The 23,780-nt window shown below is 38.7% G+C and overlaps 1 protein-coding gene across 1 annotated transcript in view; it reads left to right on the forward strand.

Moving 5' to 3' along the window:
* Positions 1-23,780, forward strand: part of SLC16A9 (solute carrier family 16 member 9) — a 64,236-nt gene that overhangs the window by 19,202 nt on the left and 21,254 nt on the right. Inside the window, 3 exon segments of the mRNA XM_017889928.1 lie at positions 859-999; positions 8,407-8,638; positions 19,118-19,261. Coding sequence (XP_017745417.1) covers positions 8,443-8,638; positions 19,118-19,261 — 340 coding nt within the window. The 5' untranslated portion in view covers positions 859-999; positions 8,407-8,442.

Raw genomic sequence — 23,780 nt, forward strand, 5'->3', positions numbered from 1 at the left:
AACCACCTCAAAAAAAAAAAAAAAAAAAAAAAAAAAAAAAAAAATATATATATATATATATGTATGTATCATTTGGAGTTCAACCCCTGGAATAGCTATTTCAAACTGTAGAAAATGCTTATAGAATTGTGTGTATACACACACACACACACACACACATACAGAACGAAGATGATTCAATATGATTTTACAAAGAGTTTTAATACTTTAGAAGCACAACAGGGTGGATTCTTTTTCTTTTCCTTAAAAACCGATGTTGATATATAACTATATTTATTTGACCTTAGAAGAGAAATGATACACTGACATTTTGAAATGTCATTGGAAAGTGCCAAAATTAAGTCACTGGTGACTATAACTTTTAAAGGACTTACGTTAGTGTTAACGTGATGACATTTGCTAATATATAAATCAACAAAGAGAGTAGTTTTACCTGACAGTTTAGGTCTTTGACCCAGAGGAGACTTATTTTAAAGTTCTATCCTACTTAAAATGGTTATAAAATCAGTTATAAGTGTTGACACTGTTGCAGCTGATGACTGCAGATGCACTTTTTACCCCTTGAACAGTATAAAATGAAATTGTTTAAGAAATGGGAAAGCGAAAGTAGAAGTCGAATAATAGATGTGGTAGGGAGAAGGCGGATTCAAGAACTAGAGAAATGATCACTTGTGTTATGCCTCTCATGAAATGAAATGTAATTAATTTGTATTTGAGTTATGAGCTTCATTTTGTATTAAATATATTTGTTTACCTATTTTTTGAATTCCCCCCAAAAATCTACATTTTTGCTTACATTTCATTAAAACACCCAAAGAATGACTTGTTTACCTACATTTTTTGTTTGTTTGTTTTTAGGTATTGGTTAATTATTTCTCAATTCCCAGGATTCCTTCACTCAAACTGAGGTGGTATAGGATAAATGGTATATGTTTGGAGGGACAAAAGTCATTGAGGGGAAGAGTGACATCAGTATTACAACTGCTTCTGGCTGAACAGGTTTGCTCTTTAGTTTATAAAACTTGTTACCAACATTGGAGTCAGAGCTAAAATATAATTTTCAGTAGCTTTTGAAGTGTTTCATTTTAACAGCTTTATTGAGGTATAACTCATACACGATAAAATTGATCCATTTCATGTGTGCAGCTCAGTGATTTTTAGGATGTTCATAGAGTTGTGCTACCTGTACCACAATCTAATTTTAAAATGTTTTCATCATCCCACAAAGAAGCCCTGCACCCTTTAAGTCATTCCCCATTTCCACCCCTGAAACTTTTTTCCAAAGTGGCTTCAGCCTTTTCATCTGCACCAGCAGCGTATGAGGGTTTCAGTCCACCTCCTCACCTGTGGTTTACAGGCTTAAAGTGTCATAAATGTAACTGTAGGAAGGTCATGGAACCCAGCATGCTTTAGACTTTTGACTCACCTCACAGATGACTAGATCAAGGCAAAATCAACCTGGAATCAACCATTTTTTCCCAAGATAAAGTCACAGGATTCTTGGCTCTTAAAATAGAGTGCTTCAGCACCAGACAGTCTGGTAGTGATTGAGATTCAAATAAAAATGTGCTACTGTTGAACTCCTTTTGTATCTCAAGTGAAAAGTCTATGTATGAATCTTTAAGCAGATATTTATAGACAATGCTCAAATGGGGGTTATTAGGGAACGATTATTTTGGGGAAGGGAGCAAAGGCAACAGGAAGCTGTTTTATTTATTTGTTTCCTTATTTATTTAGAGATGGAGCCTTGCTCTGTCACCTAGGCTGGAGTGCAGTAGCATGATCTCGGCTCACTGCAAGCTCTGCCTCCTGAGTTCAAGCGATTCTCCAGCCTCAGCCTCCTGAGTAGCTAGAAATACAGGCGTGTGCTACCTTGCCCAGATAATTTTTGTATTTTTGTATTTTTTAGTAGAGATGGGGTTTCGCCATGTTGGCCAGGCTGGTCTTGAACTTCTGACCTCAGGTGATCCACCCACTTCGGCCTCCCAGAGTGCTGAGATTACAGGCGTGAGCCACCCCACCTGGCCGTTTTTTTTTTTGGAAAAAAATATTCCACCACTTAGATAATATAAATGATTTATTCTACAATATATAGAAACAATTATTTCTTGGGGTTATAAACACAGACATCTTGAAACTCATTCTTCTTGAATTTACATGGAGAGTATCATTTTTCTAATCTTGTTTTGCTATGTGAGCCCTGTAAGAACTGCCATCTACAACTCCACCAAACCTATCAGGCCTATCCTGATTACACATGTATGTTCATGTTGTTCCTCTTGCCTTGGCCGCCCTTATATGAATCTCTTCATTGTCCTTTAGAACTAACCTACTTTATGAGGCCCTTCCACTCCTGCTCCCACCTTGAGTGCTTTCATTTCCTTTAACTCCTAAACATTTAATATCCATCCACTTGTTTGGCACCCAACCATATACATACTCTCTTGTGCACATACCTTCCCACATGGAGACACTTTCCCATGTACACATATCTTACCTTCCTAAGTGAGTTAAAAGAGCTTCTGAGGTCAGGGACCATACCTTCTATGTCTTCTGGTCTCCCTTAGTAACTAGTGCAATATAACGTGTAAGTGTAAGTGATCAAGAACATTTTGAATAAAGACCACTTCTTCTTCTTCTATTTTTTTTCTTTTTGAGACAGCATCTTGATCTGTTGCCCAGGGTGGAGAACAGTGGCATGATCATGGCTCACTGCAGCCTTGACCTCCTCGGCTCAAGCTATCATCCTGCCTCAGCCTCCCAAGTAGCTGGGACCACAGGTGCATGCCACCACACCCAGCTAATTTTTAAGATCACGTTTATCTTGCTGCATTTCTGTAAACATTAGGATAAATAGGCTTAGTGGAAATTTTAGTTAATATGGAATTTTTATTGAAAAGAATGCCAGATAAGGGAATTTATCATATTAGATCATAAAATATGAAGAAGGGACGATAATAGGAAGAAATTTTCTTAAAAACAGATACTGCACATCTATATTTCTTATATTCTATGGTCATCAACAATATTCCTCAGCTTTACCTTTGTCCCAAATGGGACCAAATGGAGTATAGAGGGTTAAAATAATCAACTTGAAATTACTGCATACTCACAATATATTTATCCAAGTAAATATATTGTGCAAGTAAAGAAATGAGTATCAATAACTTAACAAAATAATTTACTGGGTTAGCTCACAAACGTGGAAGGCTGGAGAAACCAGGCTTCGGTATCTCTGGGAGGTCAAGGTAGTAGAACTGACAGAGGTCTCTTCAGTGCACTTTCATGGGGATCCGGAATCTCTGCAGATTTTCCTTTCCTTTCCTTATAGCATTTCACTCAAGATTCAGGCATTTCAATCAAGATTCAGAGTCCTGAAAGCCTACTGGCTTCTCCTGGGTTATCTGCCCTTTATTGCTCAAGGTCGAGGAAACTTAATTAACAGTCCCACAAGCCCTCTAGCCGCAGGGCAGATCTGTATCCTCAAAAAGGAAGTTGAGCACCATTACCAAAAAGGAGAAATGAAGACTAGCCTATTTATAAAATCACCTTACGCAGTACAGAATATCAGAAAAACAGCTGGTGAGAGGCACCTAGGGAATAGAGGAAGCCATGAGAGGAGGGTGCTAGAGTGACAGAATACAGGAAATCACTAAATGGTAGTTTTCACTGTGTTCTATTGAGACTACATGTATCTTAAACTCTGAGATGATGACAGATCAGAAGCTGTTAGTCATCACTATAAAAACTTGCCTTTCTAGTCAGAGTTGATGTGCATGGGAACTTTGTATTTCTAAGGTTTGCTCTCGTAAATATTTACTGTGAGAATTTCTTTGGCTCTTGTCCTACATCCTGAAATGTCACCGAAGGCAAGGCATGGCAATGCAAGGTAGGGCAGAGGTATGTGGTGTAGAAAGGCATTTTTGTCTACTTAGATTTGAAAACTGGTAAGGGAGATAATTCTCTTCATCCTCCCCCATTACCCGCAACCTCTCAGGAATACTGGCTTTATTCATGATTCTGGTGCTTTGTCTCTATAAATGTGTACTTTTCATGAAGTGCTGTGACTGGAGCATTTGAATGAAGGACAATCTCATATGCATTTGTCTTCACACAACCTCTTAGGCTCTTCAGGTGTTTGGCTATTTTACCATATCCTATCTAGTTTGAGGAGTTCAGACAATATTTTCTTTAAAGAGGATTCTGAACAGAAATTGTAAAGTACTAAATTGTCATTAGAAAGACCAGCATTACATTGTTTACTTTTACAATAGAGTAGGTAAGAGAGTTTATGGAGAGAGTAAATGTCCAATGGAGGAATATATTTGATTACTACAAAAGTTTCTGATTTGGAAGTTTGGATAATTCTGTTAACACAATCATGTGGTTTGAGTGTCTGGATTTTATACCTACAGTTTTGTTCACTACTTGTAACATCTTTCTGTTTTTGGTTATTAAATGTTGAAAGTTAATTTGTATAAAGACTTATGGCACATGGTGACATGAGTTCTGCCCATTGCTCTGAAATCAAAGTGAAGAAATAAATCCACGGAAGCCCAGGCAAATGATGGGTGTAGCTATGACTCTCTAAAGATAGCCAAATGCCTTGTCATCTAATTAGGCTGCGTGTGAATGGATACTTGATATTCCTACTGTCTTCAGACATCGTCTGTTGAAACCACAGCCAAGTGCATGGTTTGGCAGAATCTGTGGGCAAAGACTCTGTTGCACCTGACTGTAAACCTGGCATAGTGAAGAGACATGGAAGGTGCAGGTTAAGTGGGAGGCCCTGCTGGGGACTTGAAGGTTAGGCCTTGGATCTCCAAATCCATTGCCATGTAAGCTGTTTAGAAAAAGAAGAAAAATTTTTCTTTTCTTTTCTTGCCTTTTGTTGCTGTTGTTGTTGAGACAGGGTCTCACTGTGTCCCCCAGGCTGGAGTGCAGTGGTGCAATTACTGCTCACTGTAACCTCAAACTCCTGGACTCAAGCCATCCTTCTACCTCAACCTTTTCAGCAGCTGAGACTACAGCTGCACCACCACACCAGGCTAATTTTTGTATTTTTTTGGTAGAGATAGGGTTTCACTCTGTTGCCCAGGCTGGTCTCAAACTCCTGTCCTTAAGCCATTTGCCTGCCTTGACCTCCCGAAGTTCTGGGATTACAGGCATGAGCCACTGTGCCCAGCCCAAATTTTTAAATAAAGTAAACACCATTTGGGTACCAACACTAGTAGAAATCAAAACAAAATAGACCAATTTTCCTATGAATTAAAAAATCCCTCTCCCAAAATAGACTAACATAGTCAAAATAATGCATGAACCAGGGAAATTTAATCCAATAATTCATGGATGCTTCAGTAGTAGAAAACATATAGTTTACCATATTAAAAGTTATAAAGGGAAAATTGTATGACTATCTTCCTATACACTGGAAACACATTTGATAAAATATAATAACAATTACTTATAATAACACTCAAAAATATAAAAATGCAAATTACTTTCTTAACTTTGTAAAAGAAATCCAACTAAGCACCAGAGACACCATCATGCTATTTGAGGGCATTCCCACTAAAGTTAGGAATTAGACAAAAATGTATACTTTTGTAAATTGATATTATTCTGTATGTACTGTTCAATGCAAAGACAAAAGAAGGAAATTAGGGGCCAGGCACGGTGGCTCACGCCTGTAATCCCAGCACTTTGGGAGGCTGAGGCGGATGGATCACCTGAGGTCAGGGGTTCAAGACCAGCCTGGCCAGCATGGTGAAACCCCATCTCTACTAAAAATACAAAAAATTAGCTGGGCATGGTGGTGGGTGCCTGTAATCCCAGCTATTCAGGAGACTGAGGCAGGAGAATTGCTTGAACCTAAGAGGTGGAGGTTGCATTGAGCCAAGATCGTGCCATTGCACTCCAGCCTGGGCAACAAGAGCAAAACTCCGTCTAAAAAAAAAAAAAAAAAAGGAAATTTGAAGTATAAATATTTAAGACATATAAGGAGATAAAAATTGTAACTGTAGGTGACTATATGACTGTATTGCATTGTGTATTGTATATTCAGAAAATCATCTGAAAATCCACCACAAACAGGATAATTTTGTAAGGAAGTGGGGTGTAAAATTAACATACAGACATCAATAGCTTTTAAACATACAAACAGAAGACAAATAAAAGAAATGACCCCAATTACAATATTAGCAGCAAGGATAAAATCTATAAAAATACAGTACAATGAACTATTGAGGAACATTTTAAACACTAAGAACATAGACGGAGACTTGAACAAATGCAAAACATATTATGTTCTTAGAATGAGTTGACATCGTAAAAGGTCAATTCTCCATATATCAACTTTTACATTTAACTCAGTCCTAATGAAAGCATCATCTGATTTCTTTTTGAACCAGACAGGCTGATTCTGAAGTTCATATAGAACAGAAAACATGAATAGCTACAAAATATTGCAAAAGGAGTGTAATTATAAAGACAGAAAAAGCCCCATTAGAGAGTAACATATGGTAAAAGAACTTTTATAAAAAATATTCTGTGATTAAACAAATGTGGTAATGATGTATGAATACACAGACCAATGGAACAGAATAGAATATCCAAATACATCTAAGAATTAGGATTTTCAACTGACTTTTCATCTTCAAAATGATACACCACATTTATACTATAAGAAATGCAAGTTGAGTGAGCTGAGATCACGTACTGCACTCCAGCCTGGGCGACAGACCGAGACTCCGTCTCACAAAAAAACAAAAAAAGAAAAAGAAAAAGAAATGCAAGTTGAAACTATGATGAAATGCTATTTTAAAACCAAGAAATTTGCAAAAATCCAAAAGTTTCACAACACATTCAAAATCCTGGAGACAATATGAATTAGTTCAATGCTCTTGAACTTAATTTGGTAGTGTCTGGCCTCAATGATCCTCCCACCTCAGCCTTTTTCAATACTTTCTGAAATTACAAGTATAAATGCATATTCCCTTTGACTCAGCAATTCCTCTTTTGGATTTTATCTAACAGATATGCCTATAAGCAAAAAGGTATATGAATGTGTAAGGTTTTTCATTGAAGCCATAGGGACTGGTCAAACAAAACTTAAGATAAAGTTCCATACTGGAATATAGTACAGAAGTAAGAAATGAATAAGGAAGGTCAGTATGCATTGATGTGCAAGATCTTCAAGATATTTGTCAAGTGAAAGAGAACACATACCAATGTATGTAATATGCTCTTTTTTGTGTAAAAAATAGAGGAAATCTATATTTGAGTTTGCCAGTGCATGCATAAAGAAACCTTAGAAGGATATACAAGAAACAAGATGCACTGGTTACCTGTGGAGGAGATAAGGCTTAGGTGGGAAATAGGTAGATAGAGGACTGTTTGTCTTTTGTCTTTTTTTCATTTTGAACCATGCAAGTGTTTTTGCTATTGAATAAGTAAATAAGCAAGCATACAGCCACATGGTATAAGTACATCCTATGTACTTATAAAAATGACTAAGGATGCTGTCTATGTATTGATAGGGAAAAATCTCTCAGGATGTTAAGTGGACAAACGAAGGTGGGGAGTGTAATATATAATACACTACTTTTTAATGAAAAAGACATTGAGAATATTTGCTTGGTTTTGCTTATACATGCATAAGGAAACTGGAAAAATACTCCAGTCAGTGAGCATTGTGATGTGCTGCCAGTTCCTCTCCAGGTCCCCTTCAGGAATGACAGAGTCCTTGCCCCAACTGTCGAGAATGCTGACAGCTCTTATGGGGATAGATTGCCTCCTCTGAAGGGAGCCACCTCACCTTGGATCACCACCCAATCCTGGGTAGCCATATCCAGTGCATGATCAACATGGAAGTATGGATGGGAAGCTCCCAGCACCCAGCTCAGCACAGCTCTGAAGGGTCATCCCAACTTTAGAAATCCCCTTCTTTATAACTGGAAAGTTATCTGCAGCTGATCTTCTCCCTTTGCCATCTATGCCCTTCCATAGGCATCAACTAGAGAGCATTCCTGATCAGTCTCCTTCTTGCTAGGAATCTGCTTCCTAGGGAACTCAAGAAACTAAAAACTAAGAAACTAAAATTAGTGGCTCTCTGTGGTTGAGCAGGGTGGGAACCTGGTGAAGGTAGACAAAGTTGAGAAGGCTATATTTCACTTTACGCCTTTCTATAATTAAAAAAAAATTGTACCATGTATATGCATCATTTATTCAAATAATAAATGCAGATGTATTTGTTAACTTGCTATGTCAGTGATATTTTATGCTTTTCCATGCATGTCTTTGGAGAACCTTTTTTATTTTTTACTTTCGGAGGAGATATTTTAACCCCAAGTGCTGTGTCCTACCACACTTTAAATAAGCTTTTCTTTTCTGTTTGTTTTTGTTTAGGACCTGCAGAGAAACATCTCCTGATTTTGTCTTACAATGGAACTTAAAAAGTCACCTGATGGTGGATGGGGCTGGGTGATTGTGTTTGTCTCCTTCTTTACTCAGTTTTTGTGTTACGGATCCCCGCTAGCTGTTGGAGTCCTGTACATAGAATGGCTGGATGCCTTTGGTGAAGGGAAAGGAAAAACAGCTTGGGTTGGATCCCTGGCAAGTGGAGTTGGCTTGCTTGCAAGTAAGTGGATAAATTTATGCCTCTCTTTACTCTTTAATCATTTAATTACGCTTACTACATCATGAACATTATGCAAGGCAGAGAGGGCTTTCTTTTCAAAGTATAACATGTCTTTTCCCACCTTCATTAAAATGATGTACTTTCACTGTAATAAATCTGTGTGAAAATACAGGCACTCCCTAAGATGTTAAATCATTCATCCATTCATTCATATCTTTATTCATTTATTTTCTACGATGTGCCAGGCAGTGAACTAGATGCTACAAATGAAAAGATGAACAGCAAACACATGGTTCATGCCCTTAAGAGGCTCACAGTCTTGTAAGACACACACATGTATGAGTAAGAATGAGTCAGGGAGATGAAGGTAGTGATCCAGGTACATTCAAGGTATGTTCAAGGTACACTGGTAAGGACCAAAGGACCAAATGGCTCTCGGCAGCCCTCTAAGCAGCTTCTACATGGCTTGTGGTTACTCTTCTTTGCTTCAGATACACTGTGGTCAAATCACATGTCCTGTGGTCATGAGAACTTCACAAGAAAAAGCAGACACAGCAAAGAGTCTCACAAAATCCAATCCAATCCAATCACAAAATTAAAATCCTCATTAAAGATTTTAATATAGTGTTATGTATAAGATATATGTGATATATTTTGTGTGTCTCCAAAGGTGATATTCTTGATGAACAGTTGCATATGATGTAATAGTGATTCCTGTCATCTTTAGAGAGAACAGTAGAGACTTTTTATTTTCCTTTGCACCATTAAAATCATATGCCACTTCAACTTCTAGAATCATAGTTGGAACTCAGCAGTAATATTTAGTGACCATTACTCCAACACATTTGGAACTATTTAAGCACAAAAGGTGGTGATCTAGATAGAGTCAGTAGCCCTGGGCTCTCTTCCTGTATGCTATGAACTCACCATTATTCATTGAGCAAATCACAATCTCTATTCTTATGGGGAAAATAAGGACATTAAATATGATTTGTAAGGTATTTTTCAGCTCTAAAATGGTTTCTTGAAAATATGCTTAAAACAAAATGTATTAGTCATTCCTTCTTTTAAATATGCTTCTCTCCTGAATTTTAAAGGGGATGTCTTTCAAAAAAAGCAATGCTTCCAATTGTTATATTACCTTGTGAAATTATAAACAAGACAAAAAGCCTTAAAAAACAATGCGGGATCATCTCACTATGTCAGATAAGATGACTAAATACAAGTAAACACATAAAAATATTGCCATTATAAGCTCAAGGGAAACAGGAAAAGTTTGCCCTAGATTTGTTTCATAGAGTTTCTCAAAATAAGGATTGCTTGTAAAGCCATCAAAGTACAAGTGGATGATAATTGATAATGTTAATAATGCGATTTGAAAGTATTGATTTCTAAAATAAGACCGGTAGTGGGGAGGAAAGAATTTTTTAAATGTTCTCTAATTAGTCACCATTTCTATTAGCAAATACTAAGTTAAACAGAAATGTAATTACTTTGGCTTCCAGCAAGGGTCAAAGGATAATTGAAATGCTAACTCAATTAGCGCATACTTGAAGAATGAAGCTTCTTTTCACAAGTCTGTCCACCGTTGGAGTAGAGGGTTGAGGAAAGCCTAGATCTCCTTAAGGATGGGCATTGGTGGTCAGAGCTGAAGCTGACTGTTTTTGACAATTCAACTACAGCTCTACACGTTTTCCAAGTTTCTAGGTGGATGATCACTCATCTCAAGAGCCAGGAGCAGCCCTCTTTACTCTTAGGCAGAACTGGCTACATAATTTGCAGGCCCCAGTGCAAAATGACTATACAGAATCCTTGTTAAAAAATTAAGAATTTAGTGACAGCAGAGCACTAAACCAAGTGTGGGATCCTTCTAAGCACTGGGCCCTGTGCAACTTGCATAGGTCACAAATCCAACAAGCCAGCCCTGCTTGTAGGGACCAGAGAGTTAGGCCATCTTATCAAAATTCTAGCAGACAACAAGTACTTGAAGGAGCTTGAGGGTGGAGTCAGAAGCTAATTCAAGTCCTGGCTCTACCACCATTGAGCTGAGTGACCTTATGCAAGTCACTTAACCTCTCTAGGTTCAATGTCATTTGCACCTGGTGAGGAAAGCTTTTAAAGATGAGCATAGAAAAAATGAGGGCAAATAATTCAAGAATGAAAAGTGGTGGGGAAAGAAAAGGATGGCTAAACAGCTATAACTTCCGCCTGCATGTGTGTGTGTGTGTGTATATATATGCATATATATATATATAAACATACATACATACATACACTTTAGATATTGTGTTCAAGTTTCAGCATGGCTGGCTCCATTGAACATATTGTATTTGATGTTGGCCTCTTTGGGTTCCTCATAGCATAAATTAAGAAGCAAACTCTGAAACAGTGTTTATGTAGTATTAGTAAGCAGTGTCTGGCAGTGTGCAAGCCACTTTGACCATCTGCTTTATGACAACTTTGTTCTACAGAGAAACAAGTGGATCATTAGTACCTTGGAAGTGGAATAAGTGTTTTTATGTTGGTTACTCAAATGGACATCAGCGGTTCTTAGCCAGGGAGATAATTAGGATCATCTATGGGACCATTTCAGCATATAATTGCGTGGATTTGACACTCAGACATTCTAATTCATTTGGTCCATGATGGGGCCTAGATTCATGAATTTTTTATTTTTTTATTTTTTATTTTTTATTTTTGAGATTGGGTCTTGCTCTGTCACCCAGGCTGGAGTGCAGTGGTGCTGTATTGGCTCACTGCAACCTTGACCTCCCGGGTTCAAGTGATCCTCCCAACTCAGCCTCCTGATTAGCTGGGACTACAGGTGCATGCCACCATGCCTAACTATTTTTTTCTTATTTTTTGTAGAGACAAGTTCTCACTATGTGGTCCAGGCTGGTCTCAAACTCCTGGGCTCAAGGGATTCTCCTGCCTCAGCATCCCAAAGTGTTGAGATTACAGGCATAAGCTACTGTGCCTGACCTCATGAATTTTTTTAAGTCCCCAAAGTGATTTTTAGTTAGGAACTACCACTGACTTAAGCCCTCTATCTTTAATTTTTAATCTTTAACTTTTGATAACTCTCTGATGTACGATTTGCTTTGACATTTTTTAAAATAAAGAGAACTATTATAGATTTCTTCTTGCATGTGGCGCTACTCATGCCATGTAAATCATGAAAAGTAAATTGTCTATAAAACGTGCAAAAGAAAGGGACCCTTCAGGATGGAAGATGAAGACAGTTTTTGGAAAGGTGGGCAGGAGAGGGAGCTGGAACTTTGCCAAGATTGTGCATAAGCATGTGAAATATGAAGTCCTACTCCTGGGCGTTGACAAACCTAGATTTGGACAGTAGCTCATAATAGCATATTAAAACTGTGAAAAGGCATGGAATTCTGGGCTTTACACTCTTCGTAATCTTAATTCTTAATTCTTTTTCCTTGAAACTTAAATAATTGAGAAGAAAATACTTCTTCCCCTTGCCTGATTTCTTTGTTTGTCTGGATAATCCCTGGGATGAATAAAGCTGGGTAAGAAGGATCCTACCCTCCTGGGTTATACATTGTGAATGAGCTCATTCTCATTACACATATTCCTAAGGTCTCTGAGCTAGGGATGCCAAGATAGAAAACACCATCCATGTTTCTAAGAGGTTTGTAGTCTCAGGGAAGAGACAGAAAAAAAAGGTAACTAATAATTTGAGAATTCACAAGTATCAAGGAGAATAGCAATGGCAGAAAAATCTCTGAGGTTTTAGAGGGATAGCTTTTGAGGAAGCTATTGAGATGGGTCAGATAGGATGATGGACTTTCATAAGCAGATAGACAGGGAGAGGGAAGTCCATGCGAATTAACTTTATGCAGAGGCGTGGATCCCATACTGCAGAGCCCGTGTTCTGGTGGAGTAAATTTGGCTGGAGAGGAGGGATTATGTTGGAAGGTGTGACAGTCAGTTTTATGTGTCACCTTGGCTAGGTTACTTTCTCCAGTTGTTCAAACATGAATCTAGGCGTTGCTGTGAAGTTATTTTGTAGATGTGAGTAAAGTGCATAGTCACTTAACTTTAAATAAGGCAGAGTATCCTAGAAAATCTAGATGGATTTGGCTCAATTGTTGCAAGGCTTTAAGAGCAGAAATGAGCTTTCCCCAAAGAAGAAATTCTGCTTGTAATTGTAGCTGCGACCTATCCCTGAGAGTTCCAACATGCCCTTTCTAACAGGCTCTCCTACAAATTTTTGACTTGGTTAGCTAGGCAGGTATTGTCTGGCTGCCTAGTATGGTTATGCCAAATGTGTAAGCCAATTCCTTGCAATCAATGTGTTCATATATACTTCCCACTGGTTTTGTTTCTCTGGTGAAACCTGACTGATAGGGGAGGAATGGAAGGTAACTGAACTAGAGAGCTATCACGGCCTTGCATTGTTTTAAGATGAGCTAACACACCCTTTGACTAGATATTTGTTCTCCAAATTCAAGGAAACGGTGCTTCTGTTTCTCACTCTACCCAAGTGCTGAAACAGCAGGAAACAACACGGAGATCTAGTCTGCAGTTTTGTACTCAAAGCAGATTTGAGAGTTCTTGCCCTCTCCCTTTTGTCTTCACCTCCTCCAAAGGTGTTCAAACTCATAATATGAGTCAGTAAATGTATCACCATGTTAATACAGTGAGTCAGTATGGCTAGGCCCACTTGCTGAATGAGTTATGAGTGCTGGCAGAGCTGGGTTCCCTAAGCACTGTTAACTCCTTCAAGAAGTACTGAATTCCTGCCTCTCTCAAGGATTCTGTTGCATTGGCAGGTTCCCAGTGTGCTAGGCAGATTTAAGATTGGTAGGAATAAAGACCACGTTTTGGTTAAGCTTTCTGCCGTCTAAATACCACCAAACCAACTAAAATGAAAGGCAGTCAAGGTATATGAGATCAAAATTTGAGTGGGCGTGGCTCCTTAGTGCCTTTTCTTTTCAAGGAGATGAACTTGAGATTTACAGTCTTTGCTGGAGCAAGGATTGAGGAACCTGCAATTTGGGGGAGCTCACATCTTGGGCTCCCTGCATTTTAGGTGGAAAGGTAGAACCTTCACAGGCCCAACTGATCCACTCTGTTAGGAAATCCTTGCTGCATGGCAGGTCCATAACTTGGTTACTGCTATATTTTGTTTCTCACTGTAGCATCAGCCAACTTACGTATTCACTGCAGCAGACCTGGCCATCCTTCTACTCCTGGGACTCTCTGAAACTTTCTAGGAAAAAGAAGTGCGTGGAGGTTGAGTTTATTTCCCAAAGGGAATAATTTCATTCCCAAAACTATCCTATAATAAATTAAAAACTGAAAAATCACGTTATGTTTCTATTTCCTCCATTTAGAATACATGTTCATCCCTTTTGTTGACATAACCACACTTCGCAGCCTAGTTCAAGGCTTAGTTCTGTGGCCTTGGTTGTTCTCCCTCTTATGAAATCCCCAAACAAGCCATCTGAACCTTTCTTTCGGTGCTTTTGGCCTTGGGTTTTATTTTAACCCTTGATGCAAGTTTGTTTTGCCTCTTGTCTAGATCCTGGATTGTGTTTGATTTCTCTGTGTCCTTTTCTAACATTTTATGAGACTCTAGAACTGTACTGTCCAGTACTATGGGCACATGTGGCTACTGGGCACCTGAAATGTGGCTCATTCCAGTTTAGATGAGCTATAGGTATAATAAATACACACTGGGCTGGGTGTAGTGGCTCATGCCTATAAAACTTAGAGCTTTGGGAGGCTGAGATAGGAGGATCACTTGAGACCAGATGTTTAAGACCAGCTTGGGCAACATAATGAGACCCTGTCTCTGTAAATTTTTTTTTTTTTTAATTAGGCAGGAGTGGTGGTAACTTAGGAAGCTGAGCCAATAGTGGCTTCTAAACACCAATACTGACAACAGTAATATTGGCTCTTGAACACTAATACACAGGCAATGGTAAGTTCCGGAAAAACTTTCACCAAAGGCACAATAAATATAAAGGCAATGATAGATGAAATGTGTGTGTGTGTATGTGTGAAGTTCCCCTTATCTTCTTACTGCCTTGCAGTTTATTCTGAAATTACATCCTTCTCACTATTTGCTTATTTAAACATTTCTTCTTCTCTAATTAAGCAGTAGTAATAATAGATGGTTATTACTTTTTTTTTTTTTTGAGACAGAATTTTGCTTGTTGCCCAGGCTGGAGTGCAGTGGCGTGATCCCAGCTCACTGCAACCTCCACCTTCCTGGTTCATGCAATTCTCCTGCCTCAGCCTACTGAGTAGTTGGGATTACAGGCATGTGTCACCACGCCTGGCTAATTTTTGTACTTTTAGTAGAGGCAGGGTTTCGCCATATTGGCCAACCTGGTATTGAACTCCTGACCTGAGGTAATCCACCTGCCTTGGTCTCGCAAAGTGCTGGGATTACAGGCTTGAGCCACCATGCCCGGCCAGTTATTGCATTTTTAAAGTATCTTGTGAAAATAAAAAATTAGGAATCCCCTCCCCCTTTTCCCCCTTTTTTCCCCTAAAATTGTTCGGGTTCAAAGGTGTGGAATCACTGGTTCATGTCATAGGTAAACTAACTTTTGTTCCAAAGTTCCCTTCTGCAAAGTTTTCACTTTGCATTGTAAGAAATCTCCTGCAAGTAGCCCTTTGATTTAATCTGTCTCTTGAAACTCATCCAGTGCTGAGGAATAATAGATGGTTTATCATCTTGAGGCCTTGCACAGTTACTATAAAGCTAAACATATAAATGTGTCACATTTTGCAGATGTGACTTGATGGTCACTTTGATACATTTTGTCTTGTTATTGCTGAAATATGAGGCTATTGTGTTTTAAATCTATGTAAATAGGATCTATAAATAAACCCAGGTTCTAAGGATAAGGGTAAAATAATTTGCTCTGAACTATTGAACACCAAGTGATTATAAATTTTATGTTTTCATCTAACATAAGTTCATAAAGCTATGTTATCTATAAGACATTAACAAAAGTACCATTACCAGTGGTGAATCCATACAGGTCGGCAGCAAACTTGATCCTTGCTTCCTTGGAGGAAAGAATTCAGCCAGGGGACAGAGGTGGGTTTAAAGCAGAGAGAGACCAAGGCAAGTTTTAGAGCAGGAGTGAGAGTTTATTAAAAAATTTTAGCGCAGGAGTGAAAGGAAGTATTTACACTTGGAAGAAGGCTATGTGGGCAACTTGAGAGATTCGAGTGCGCCATTCAGTCCTTGACTTGGGGTTTTACCAATTGGCATGGTTCTGGGGATTTTCCTTCTCTCTTGATTCTTCCCTCGTGGTTGGCTGTTGCTCAACTGCTGCATGTGCAGTGTTGGTCATTTGGGAGGGTGACCACGTGCATAGTGTGTTTACTGAGGTTGTGCTTGTGCTCCGTAGGGGCAGTTTTCCTTTACCAGTCAAATGCCCCCAGAGGAAGGTCATACATCCATTTTGCCTCTTAGAGAGCATGCCCGAGTCCATGTGCCCAACTCCTGAGATCTTACTGAGAAGCTGCTGCTCACCAGCTCCAGGTGTTTTCTATCTACTGGGAGACTGTCTTCCCCTGGTGTTGGCTGTGGCCAATGATCATTTCAGAAAAACAGTATATTAAACACCTGACCATCACCTGATGGTTACCGGAAATTCCTGGGTGAGGCAAGGGCTCTCCTGCCCTGCTCATGTCTGCCTAACTACCTACTCTAACAGTACACTGATGTTCTTTACTAATAATTTGATTGCTAGGAAAAAATTAAGATCCCAATTGAACTATTTCTCAATCAGGGAGAATGCTGATCTGACTTTGGCCTTGGACCTGTCATTGGCTAGCTATGGACTCTTGGTCAAATCACATGATCTTTCTGAGTTCCAGTTTCACCATTTTTAAATTGAGGTGTTTAGACCATTTCTAACTTCCAAAATTTCAGTTCTAAAATTTTTTGTCTTTAGTCTCTGACCTAATGATATATTTCTCTAAATCAGCAGCAGATGGCAGTGTGAAAGTAGAGAACTTTAAAACCTGTTTCCATTTGCTGTTTTCACCTGTAAGAGAATTTCTGTTCATTTTTTCCTAATGCTTAAATGTTTTTCAAAAAAATCATTTGTTAGGCAAGAAAAGTGACTTAAGAATTTATCACATAGTTTATAACAATGCTGTACATTTCATACAACAGTGGCTTTGGTTGTACGTGCTATGAAAATTATGACTCCTCCATCTTGCCCCCACACTCCCAGCCTCTGAGGCTTCCTCGTGGAATTAACATGCATTAAGGAGCATAGAGTTAAAGTCCTGTTTTGAGGATGAAACTTGAAACTTTTCGAGTATTCCAGAAATAATAGTCTCTGTGTGTTTCAATTCCATTGTGTTGTAAAATTTGCGAACACTGAAACTCAATGTCAATGTAGTTTGCTAACAGCAGAGAAGTGTCATGCCTTATGCTCTCAGACATCCATTTGTAAAATTAGACCCTTAAAACTGTTTCTATTTTTGAATTATCTAAGTATTTCTCACTGGGTGTACAGACAGCCCAACTTTTGGATGACAAGTTTGGTCTTTCGAATGGATTTTCCTTTTAAAATACTGGCACAGAATATTTCCCTCTGTTTGTCATGTAAATGTGTCAGTCTTCTCTTCTGCACTGACTCACACAAGAGGGCCTGAAAATGGAAGGATCCAATTTATGGCCAGGAAGGAATGTGGGAGAGCCTTAAGCACCAGAAGCTATGATCTCAGTATATCTCAGGGGCCATAAACTGGTCTTAAGTATGTGTTTAAGAAATTCTCTGGAATTGGGAAGAATGTAAGAACTTAGTATAGTGCATGGGTTATTGGAACCTGCTTCTGTCATTTACAAACAGTGAGACTGTGATGGATTCCATTGTTTCTCTGAGGTTGCTTCAAAAAGGGGTAAAAGACACATGCATACAGAAAAGTGTATGTATCATGACAGTATAGCTTGATGAATGTTCATGAACTGAACACACTCATGTAATCATAACATTCATGCTGAGAACCAGAACATGAGCAGTACCCTGCAAGTTTGGCTTTGCTGTCTTCTGATTATAACTCCCCAGGCCCTAATAAAGATAGCCAGTATCCTGACTCCTAACACAGATTAGTTTTGCTTGTTTTTATGGTTTTTATAATTGAAATGATGTGGGTTGTACTTTTATGTTGGGTGTCTTTCATTTACATTGTGTTTGTGTGATACACCGTTAACATGTGTAGTTGTAGATCATTTTCACTGCCATATAATTATGTATATAACTTTAGGTGTTCATGTGGGTGTTTCTGTTGGGTGTATACATAGAATTGAAACTTCTGGGTTTTACAGCGTGCTGTGTTCAGCTTTTTTTTTTTTTTTTTTTTTGAGACGGAGTCTCGCTCTGTCGCCCAGGCTGGAGTGCAGTGGCACCATCTTGGCTCACTGCAACCTCCGCCTCCCAGGCTCACGCCATTCTCCTGCCTCAGCCTCCCGAGCAGCTGGGACTACAGGCGCCCACCACCTCGCCCAGCTAATTTTTTTGTATTTTAGTAGAGACGGGGTTTCACCGTGTTCACCAGGATGGTCTCGATCTCCTGACCTCGTGATCTGCCCGCCTCGGCCTCCCAAAGTGCTGGGATTACAGGCGTGAGCCACCACGCCCGGCCTGTGTTCAGCTTTAATAAACACTGCCAGCAGTGTGTGAGAATCCTGTTCCTACCACTTTCTTGCTAACAATATTGTCTGTCTTTAGCCATTCTGGTAGGTGTGGTTTTTGAAAACTGGAGATCGTAGCTTGAAAGGTTGTCAGCTCAATTCAGATATACTTCTCTTTGCTTCCAAATCCTTGGTCTTTCTTCTACCATAGACTTGAACAGCTTCTTTGAGCTTCCGTTTCCTTCTATGTTAAATGAGACTGTTGGGTTAAATAACCCTTAACATCCTTTTATTTCTAGTATATTAAGTTCTATACTTCTGAGTACAGTCCTAGTAGGAAAGAATTTCACTATCACTTAAATTCTGTTACATGAGCAGTTGCCCACTCATGATAGAACAATTCCAGGTGATGGTCACTTTTGCCTGTCAGTCAACAGGGCACAGTGACACTATCAGATGGGTACTATTATAATTCCCATTTTCAGATGAGGAAACTAAGGCACAGAATGATCAAATAAGTTGCCCAAGACCAAACAGCTACCAAGTAGTAGTGCTAGAATTTGAATAAAATCTGACTCCAGAACCTCCATTTTACCTATGTGATCTTATCCTTTAATTTCATTATCAAAAAAAATGAGACTAACAATAGTATCCACCTCCCAGGGCTGCAGTAAGATTAAAATGAGATGAGATTGTTCATGTGAGCTGCCTCATATAGTGTCTGCATATCATAAATACTCAGTGCATGTTTATTTTTGTTGTTTTATGATGGAAAGAATCATTTTGAACTTATGACGGATGGATCATATGATAATAAGTGAAGGTTTCACTTCTTTTTTTAGGTCCTGTCTGCAGTCTCTGTGTCTCATCTTTTGGAGCAAGACCCGTCACAATCTTCAGTGGCTTCATGGTGGCTGGAGGCCTGATGTTGAGCAGTTTTGCTCCCAATATCTACTTTCTGTTTTTTTCCTATGGCATTGTTGTAGGTAAGGAACCTCATCACTATGACTTTCCTAACCTTCAAGGGACACACATCGTTTCACCAGTGCCAGGTTTATGATCCAGTTAATGTAAAGGAGTGAAAATGCTCACTAATAATTTACTTTCAATAACCACTTCTCCAAAAATTGTTGCTTTAGTAAAAAAAAAAACCTGCACAGTGAATCAAAATGTTTGAGAGAACAAGCAATCCACACTCTATCTCCTTGCAAGGCACAGGGAAGTTTTTCATCTCAGCCCTTGTCTCTCTATAGCACATACGGGAAAAGTAAGGGGGGAACACAAAACTTGGATGTTACGGACATCTGTCACTTCTCACTAAATTATGAAGTGGCCCTTTTCCTATTGGGCAGTCAAGCATGATTCTTTGGAGCTGTTTGTGTTCACAAACAGCTGTTTGCATTCCATAGCATCTGTTGCTGTGGGCCCAAGTCAAAAGTCACAGCACAAGTAAAAAGTAGATTTGAAAGCATGTATTAGTATTATTATTTTTTTTAGAGATAAGACATGAGTGAAGAAAGCTGAGTGGTGGGATGATACTGGTTACAGGGGAGGAAAGTATAGGAGGCTCAGGACCTTAGAGTACAGAAAATTTGGGAAGATATCCTTGTCATGTCATTACACTAATTCTGTTCAGTGTTAAAAATCACCAGACTTGGTATTTCTAGGAGCTGTTGGTAGAGACTTAGAAAAAGATGGCCTCCAGGTTTCAAGTTTCTTCTTAATGCCTCAAAGGAGCTAATTTTGTTGACTACCAATATTCCTCTTTTCTGCCTGGAAATATTTCCCCAATAATAAATAGAAAATGTAGCAACTAATATTCTCTGAGTACTTATCGTATGCTAGGGACTGTGCTAAATGCTTTATATGATCTCATTTCCTCTTCACAAGAACCCATTTTACAGAGAAGGAAAGTGAAGCTCAGAGAAGTAAAAATATTGCTAACTAAATTAACAAAGCTAGAAGACTTGGTCTGATACTTAGTGACACTCAGTCTGACACTCAGTAGTCCGGTAGTCCGTCCATTTATATGGGATTTGGCTTACACTTTTGACTGCTGCTGCTGATGGTGGAGTTACAGGGCTTTCACTTGGCTTTCCTCACTATGATGGTGTTGTAGGGAATGATAACTCTTATTGCTTTGGCCAAGGGACCAAAGAACAATGTGGGGAGTTCTATAGCTGTTGCATATATGTGCTATAATTAAATATCAGGGACTGGGGAAAGGACCATTGGCTGAGCAGTTGGGGCATAATCCCATATATTACCGGCCCCATGTAAGCGCACTCTAAGGGGAAGCCGTGTAGACCCTTCGTGTCTCTGACAACAATGTTCAAAATGTATTTCACTTTCCTCAGTGTACAGTTACTCAAATAGATGGCCATAGTTCTCTTTGGGGAAAGACTCAGGTTATCATTCCATATATACAAACTTGTCATCATGTTTGTGGCAATGTCCCTCCTCCTAGAGTCCTGGCCTTTCCTTCAGTTAGTGGATTCTGGGTCAGAAAACAGGCTCAAGTCTGAGGATGTATATAACTCTGATTTGGCAATAGGTTCTGATTCTCAGTGACTAAGAGGAAACTGTCAGCTCATGGAGGGAGCACTGGACTTCAGGTCAGCAGACAAAGGTTCTGTGAGTTTGAGCAAGCTCCTTCATCTCTGTGAATGGCTGTACCCTCCCGCATCTGTGAAAGCAGGCTAAGAAACCTACCTCAGATGGGTCTTGTGAGGACTAAATGATGACAAGCAAGATAACAATAAAGAGTTGAGTTAGATTTCAATTAATGAAAGTATCTCTCACCACGGTAATTACTGGGGACCTGTGAGTTACTGCTTGCTGGCAAATTATTAATATTTACCACCATCGTTGATTTCTTCACAGTTTTATTTCATCAGTAGGCTCATAGTAAAGGGCTCATGGAATGTTTGTGGGATAAATAAATGAGATAATAATGAACACTGGCACTTTCATTCTGTTACCATTTGAAGTAGAGTATCAAATTGAAAAGAAAGTGACAGGAAATTATTACACAGTCTAACATCTTATTCCTGTATCATGAGCTGAAGGGTTCAGTCTAATGGTAACATTTATAAGATGCAATTCTGTGCAGAATCATATCCTAAAGACTTTCATTTGTCTTTAATGAGCTAGATGGCCTCTTAAGCTAGACAGTGTGATCAAGGGAAAGATCAGACACTGACTAGCAGGCAGGCTCTGGGGTTGGACCATGTGGGTTAACCTTCTTTTATCCACTTGCCAGCTGTGTGACTGTAAACATGTTTTGTAACTACTGTTTTATCATTTTTAAACTGAGCATAATAATAGCACCCATTTATAAGAGTTTGTGAAGATGAGTGACATAATGCAATGAATGTTAGCTAGCATAAACCATTATCATTTGTTTTATGACCCTGAAAAATTATTCAGTCTCTCTGAGCTTCCGTTTTTATTTTTTATAAAATGGCACTGATGTGAGTTCATGGAGGTATTGTGACTATTCATGAGATAATGTTTATAAAGAGACAAACAGAGATGTTTAATACGTATTTGTTCCTTTCTCCTTAAATTCCTTTCTGACCCATACAGCAGTAGTTTTTGGCTACTGAAGAAGCTCTATTGAATCAGAAATATTTGTGTAAGAGATTTAAAATATAGAAAAGAAATTAAAGTTATATTGGATATTATAACCTAAAATGTCAAAAGAATGCTAAAGTGTATTAAATGATATAATTCTGTTTTACCATTTAATTGATTTTTTTCAAAACTAACAATTTGAAAACATGATGCTCTTTTGTTTAGGTTTTTGTAGCTCAAATGAAAACCTGTACTAACTTGTCAGATTGCAGGATTAATTGCAGTGAGGAACCTGATACCATATCAGTATAGCTTTTGTACTCTGTTAGAGTAAGTTCATGTGTTTATTCTGTACTTTGTTTTTTTTTGTTGTTGTTGTTTTGAGATGAATGCAACCTCCGCCTCACGGGTTCAAGCGATTCTCCTGCCTCAGCCTCCCGAGGAAGCTGGGATTACAGGAGCATACCACCACACCTGACTCATTTTTGTATTTTTAGTAGAGATGGGGTTTTGCCATGTTGGCCAGGCTGGTCTTAAGCTCCTGACCTCAGGTGATCCTCAGTCTTGGGCTCCCAAAGTGCTGGGATTACAGGCGTGAGCCACTGTACCCGGCCTCTGTTTATTCTGTACTTTAAATAGATCTTCATTCAAACCTGATTTTGTAGCATCATGCGTTGTCTTTTTGAAAAACATTGGTTTGCTGAGTTATGCAAGAACTTAAAACTGTTAACACATTTCATTGTAAAACATCACTTTGGTTAATATTACCAACAAGTTCATTAGAAATCTTTATGGATTGGCAAGTGATTGTAAGCCACACGGCCAAATCTGGTAATTGAGGCTCCTGTTTTCTCAATAAAATTACTAAACTGGGGAAAAGGCAATACAGTGGGAGATGAAAATTAGGTGGGTAGGAGGTGGCAGTGCAGGAAATGTGCCTGTAATGATTTGCTCAAGCTTCTTTCTAATAATTTCTCTTTGCTTTTCTGAAAAGCACAACTCAAAATCAATTCCTGGTATTCTCTTTTCTTTAGGATATATTGTTATTTAGCTACCTGATTATGGTTTTCTTGTTATTCCCTTCCCAATTTTTAGAAGAATTCCATTTTCTTCCCCCCGCCTACTGCCACCGCCCTTTTTTGGTAATATCTGCGTAGTCCACTGAGAGTGGGGAGGGAAAAGAACATGTTTGTAGACAGTCTGATTCTCTTACTGTAATTCTGCCAAATGAGATAAAGGGCATTTCTTGTATATTCGCTTTAGCAGAAATAGAGATTTACAAGCCCCCCCCTTTCAAAATTGTTGTATAATTGAAGATAATCTTTAAGTGTCATGGATATACAGGTGTAATAAGGCACTATGATTTTTTAATGTAGTCTGAGGCAGTATCTACATAATGCCATAATACTCAGGTGAAAATGAAAAAAAGTATACCAATATAATGGATATTTTTTAGTACTCATGATAGTGTAGGGGCAGAAACTACATCTTTACATTTTTTTATGTCTCAATTTCTACAACTATCTTACGAGATTGTTTTACAGATAAAGAAACTAGGAATTAGAGTTTAAATGACTTTGCCAAAGCCACACAACCAATTGTCTAGTTGGAGGAATAGACTTGAAAATATGTAACTTATAGCACAGCACAATAAGTGCAATGATGAAGCCAATGTATGTGCGTGTGCAGGGGAGACACGGTGGAGGCTTCATGCTTAATTTATGCTTGAGCTGGAATCTTGAAGAATAGGCAGGAAGTGGTTTGAGTGAATACGGTTGGAAGAGGAGTGGGGATGGTGTGAGGAGGACCTTTCAGTAGCCTAAGTACTCAGAGAAGCAAGATAGAATGGCTAAACAGTAGTCTTTTTATATACGTTTGTTAAGGAATGCACAGATGGTGTGAGGAGTTGCAAATATGTCAAAGCATGGT

The sequence above is a fragment of the Rhinopithecus bieti genome, unplaced genomic scaffold, assembly GCF_001698545.2.
Source record: "Rhinopithecus bieti isolate Rb0 unplaced genomic scaffold, ASM169854v2 scaffold_18620, whole genome shotgun sequence".
Lineage (NCBI taxonomy): Eukaryota > Metazoa > Chordata > Mammalia > Primates > Cercopithecidae > Rhinopithecus > Rhinopithecus bieti.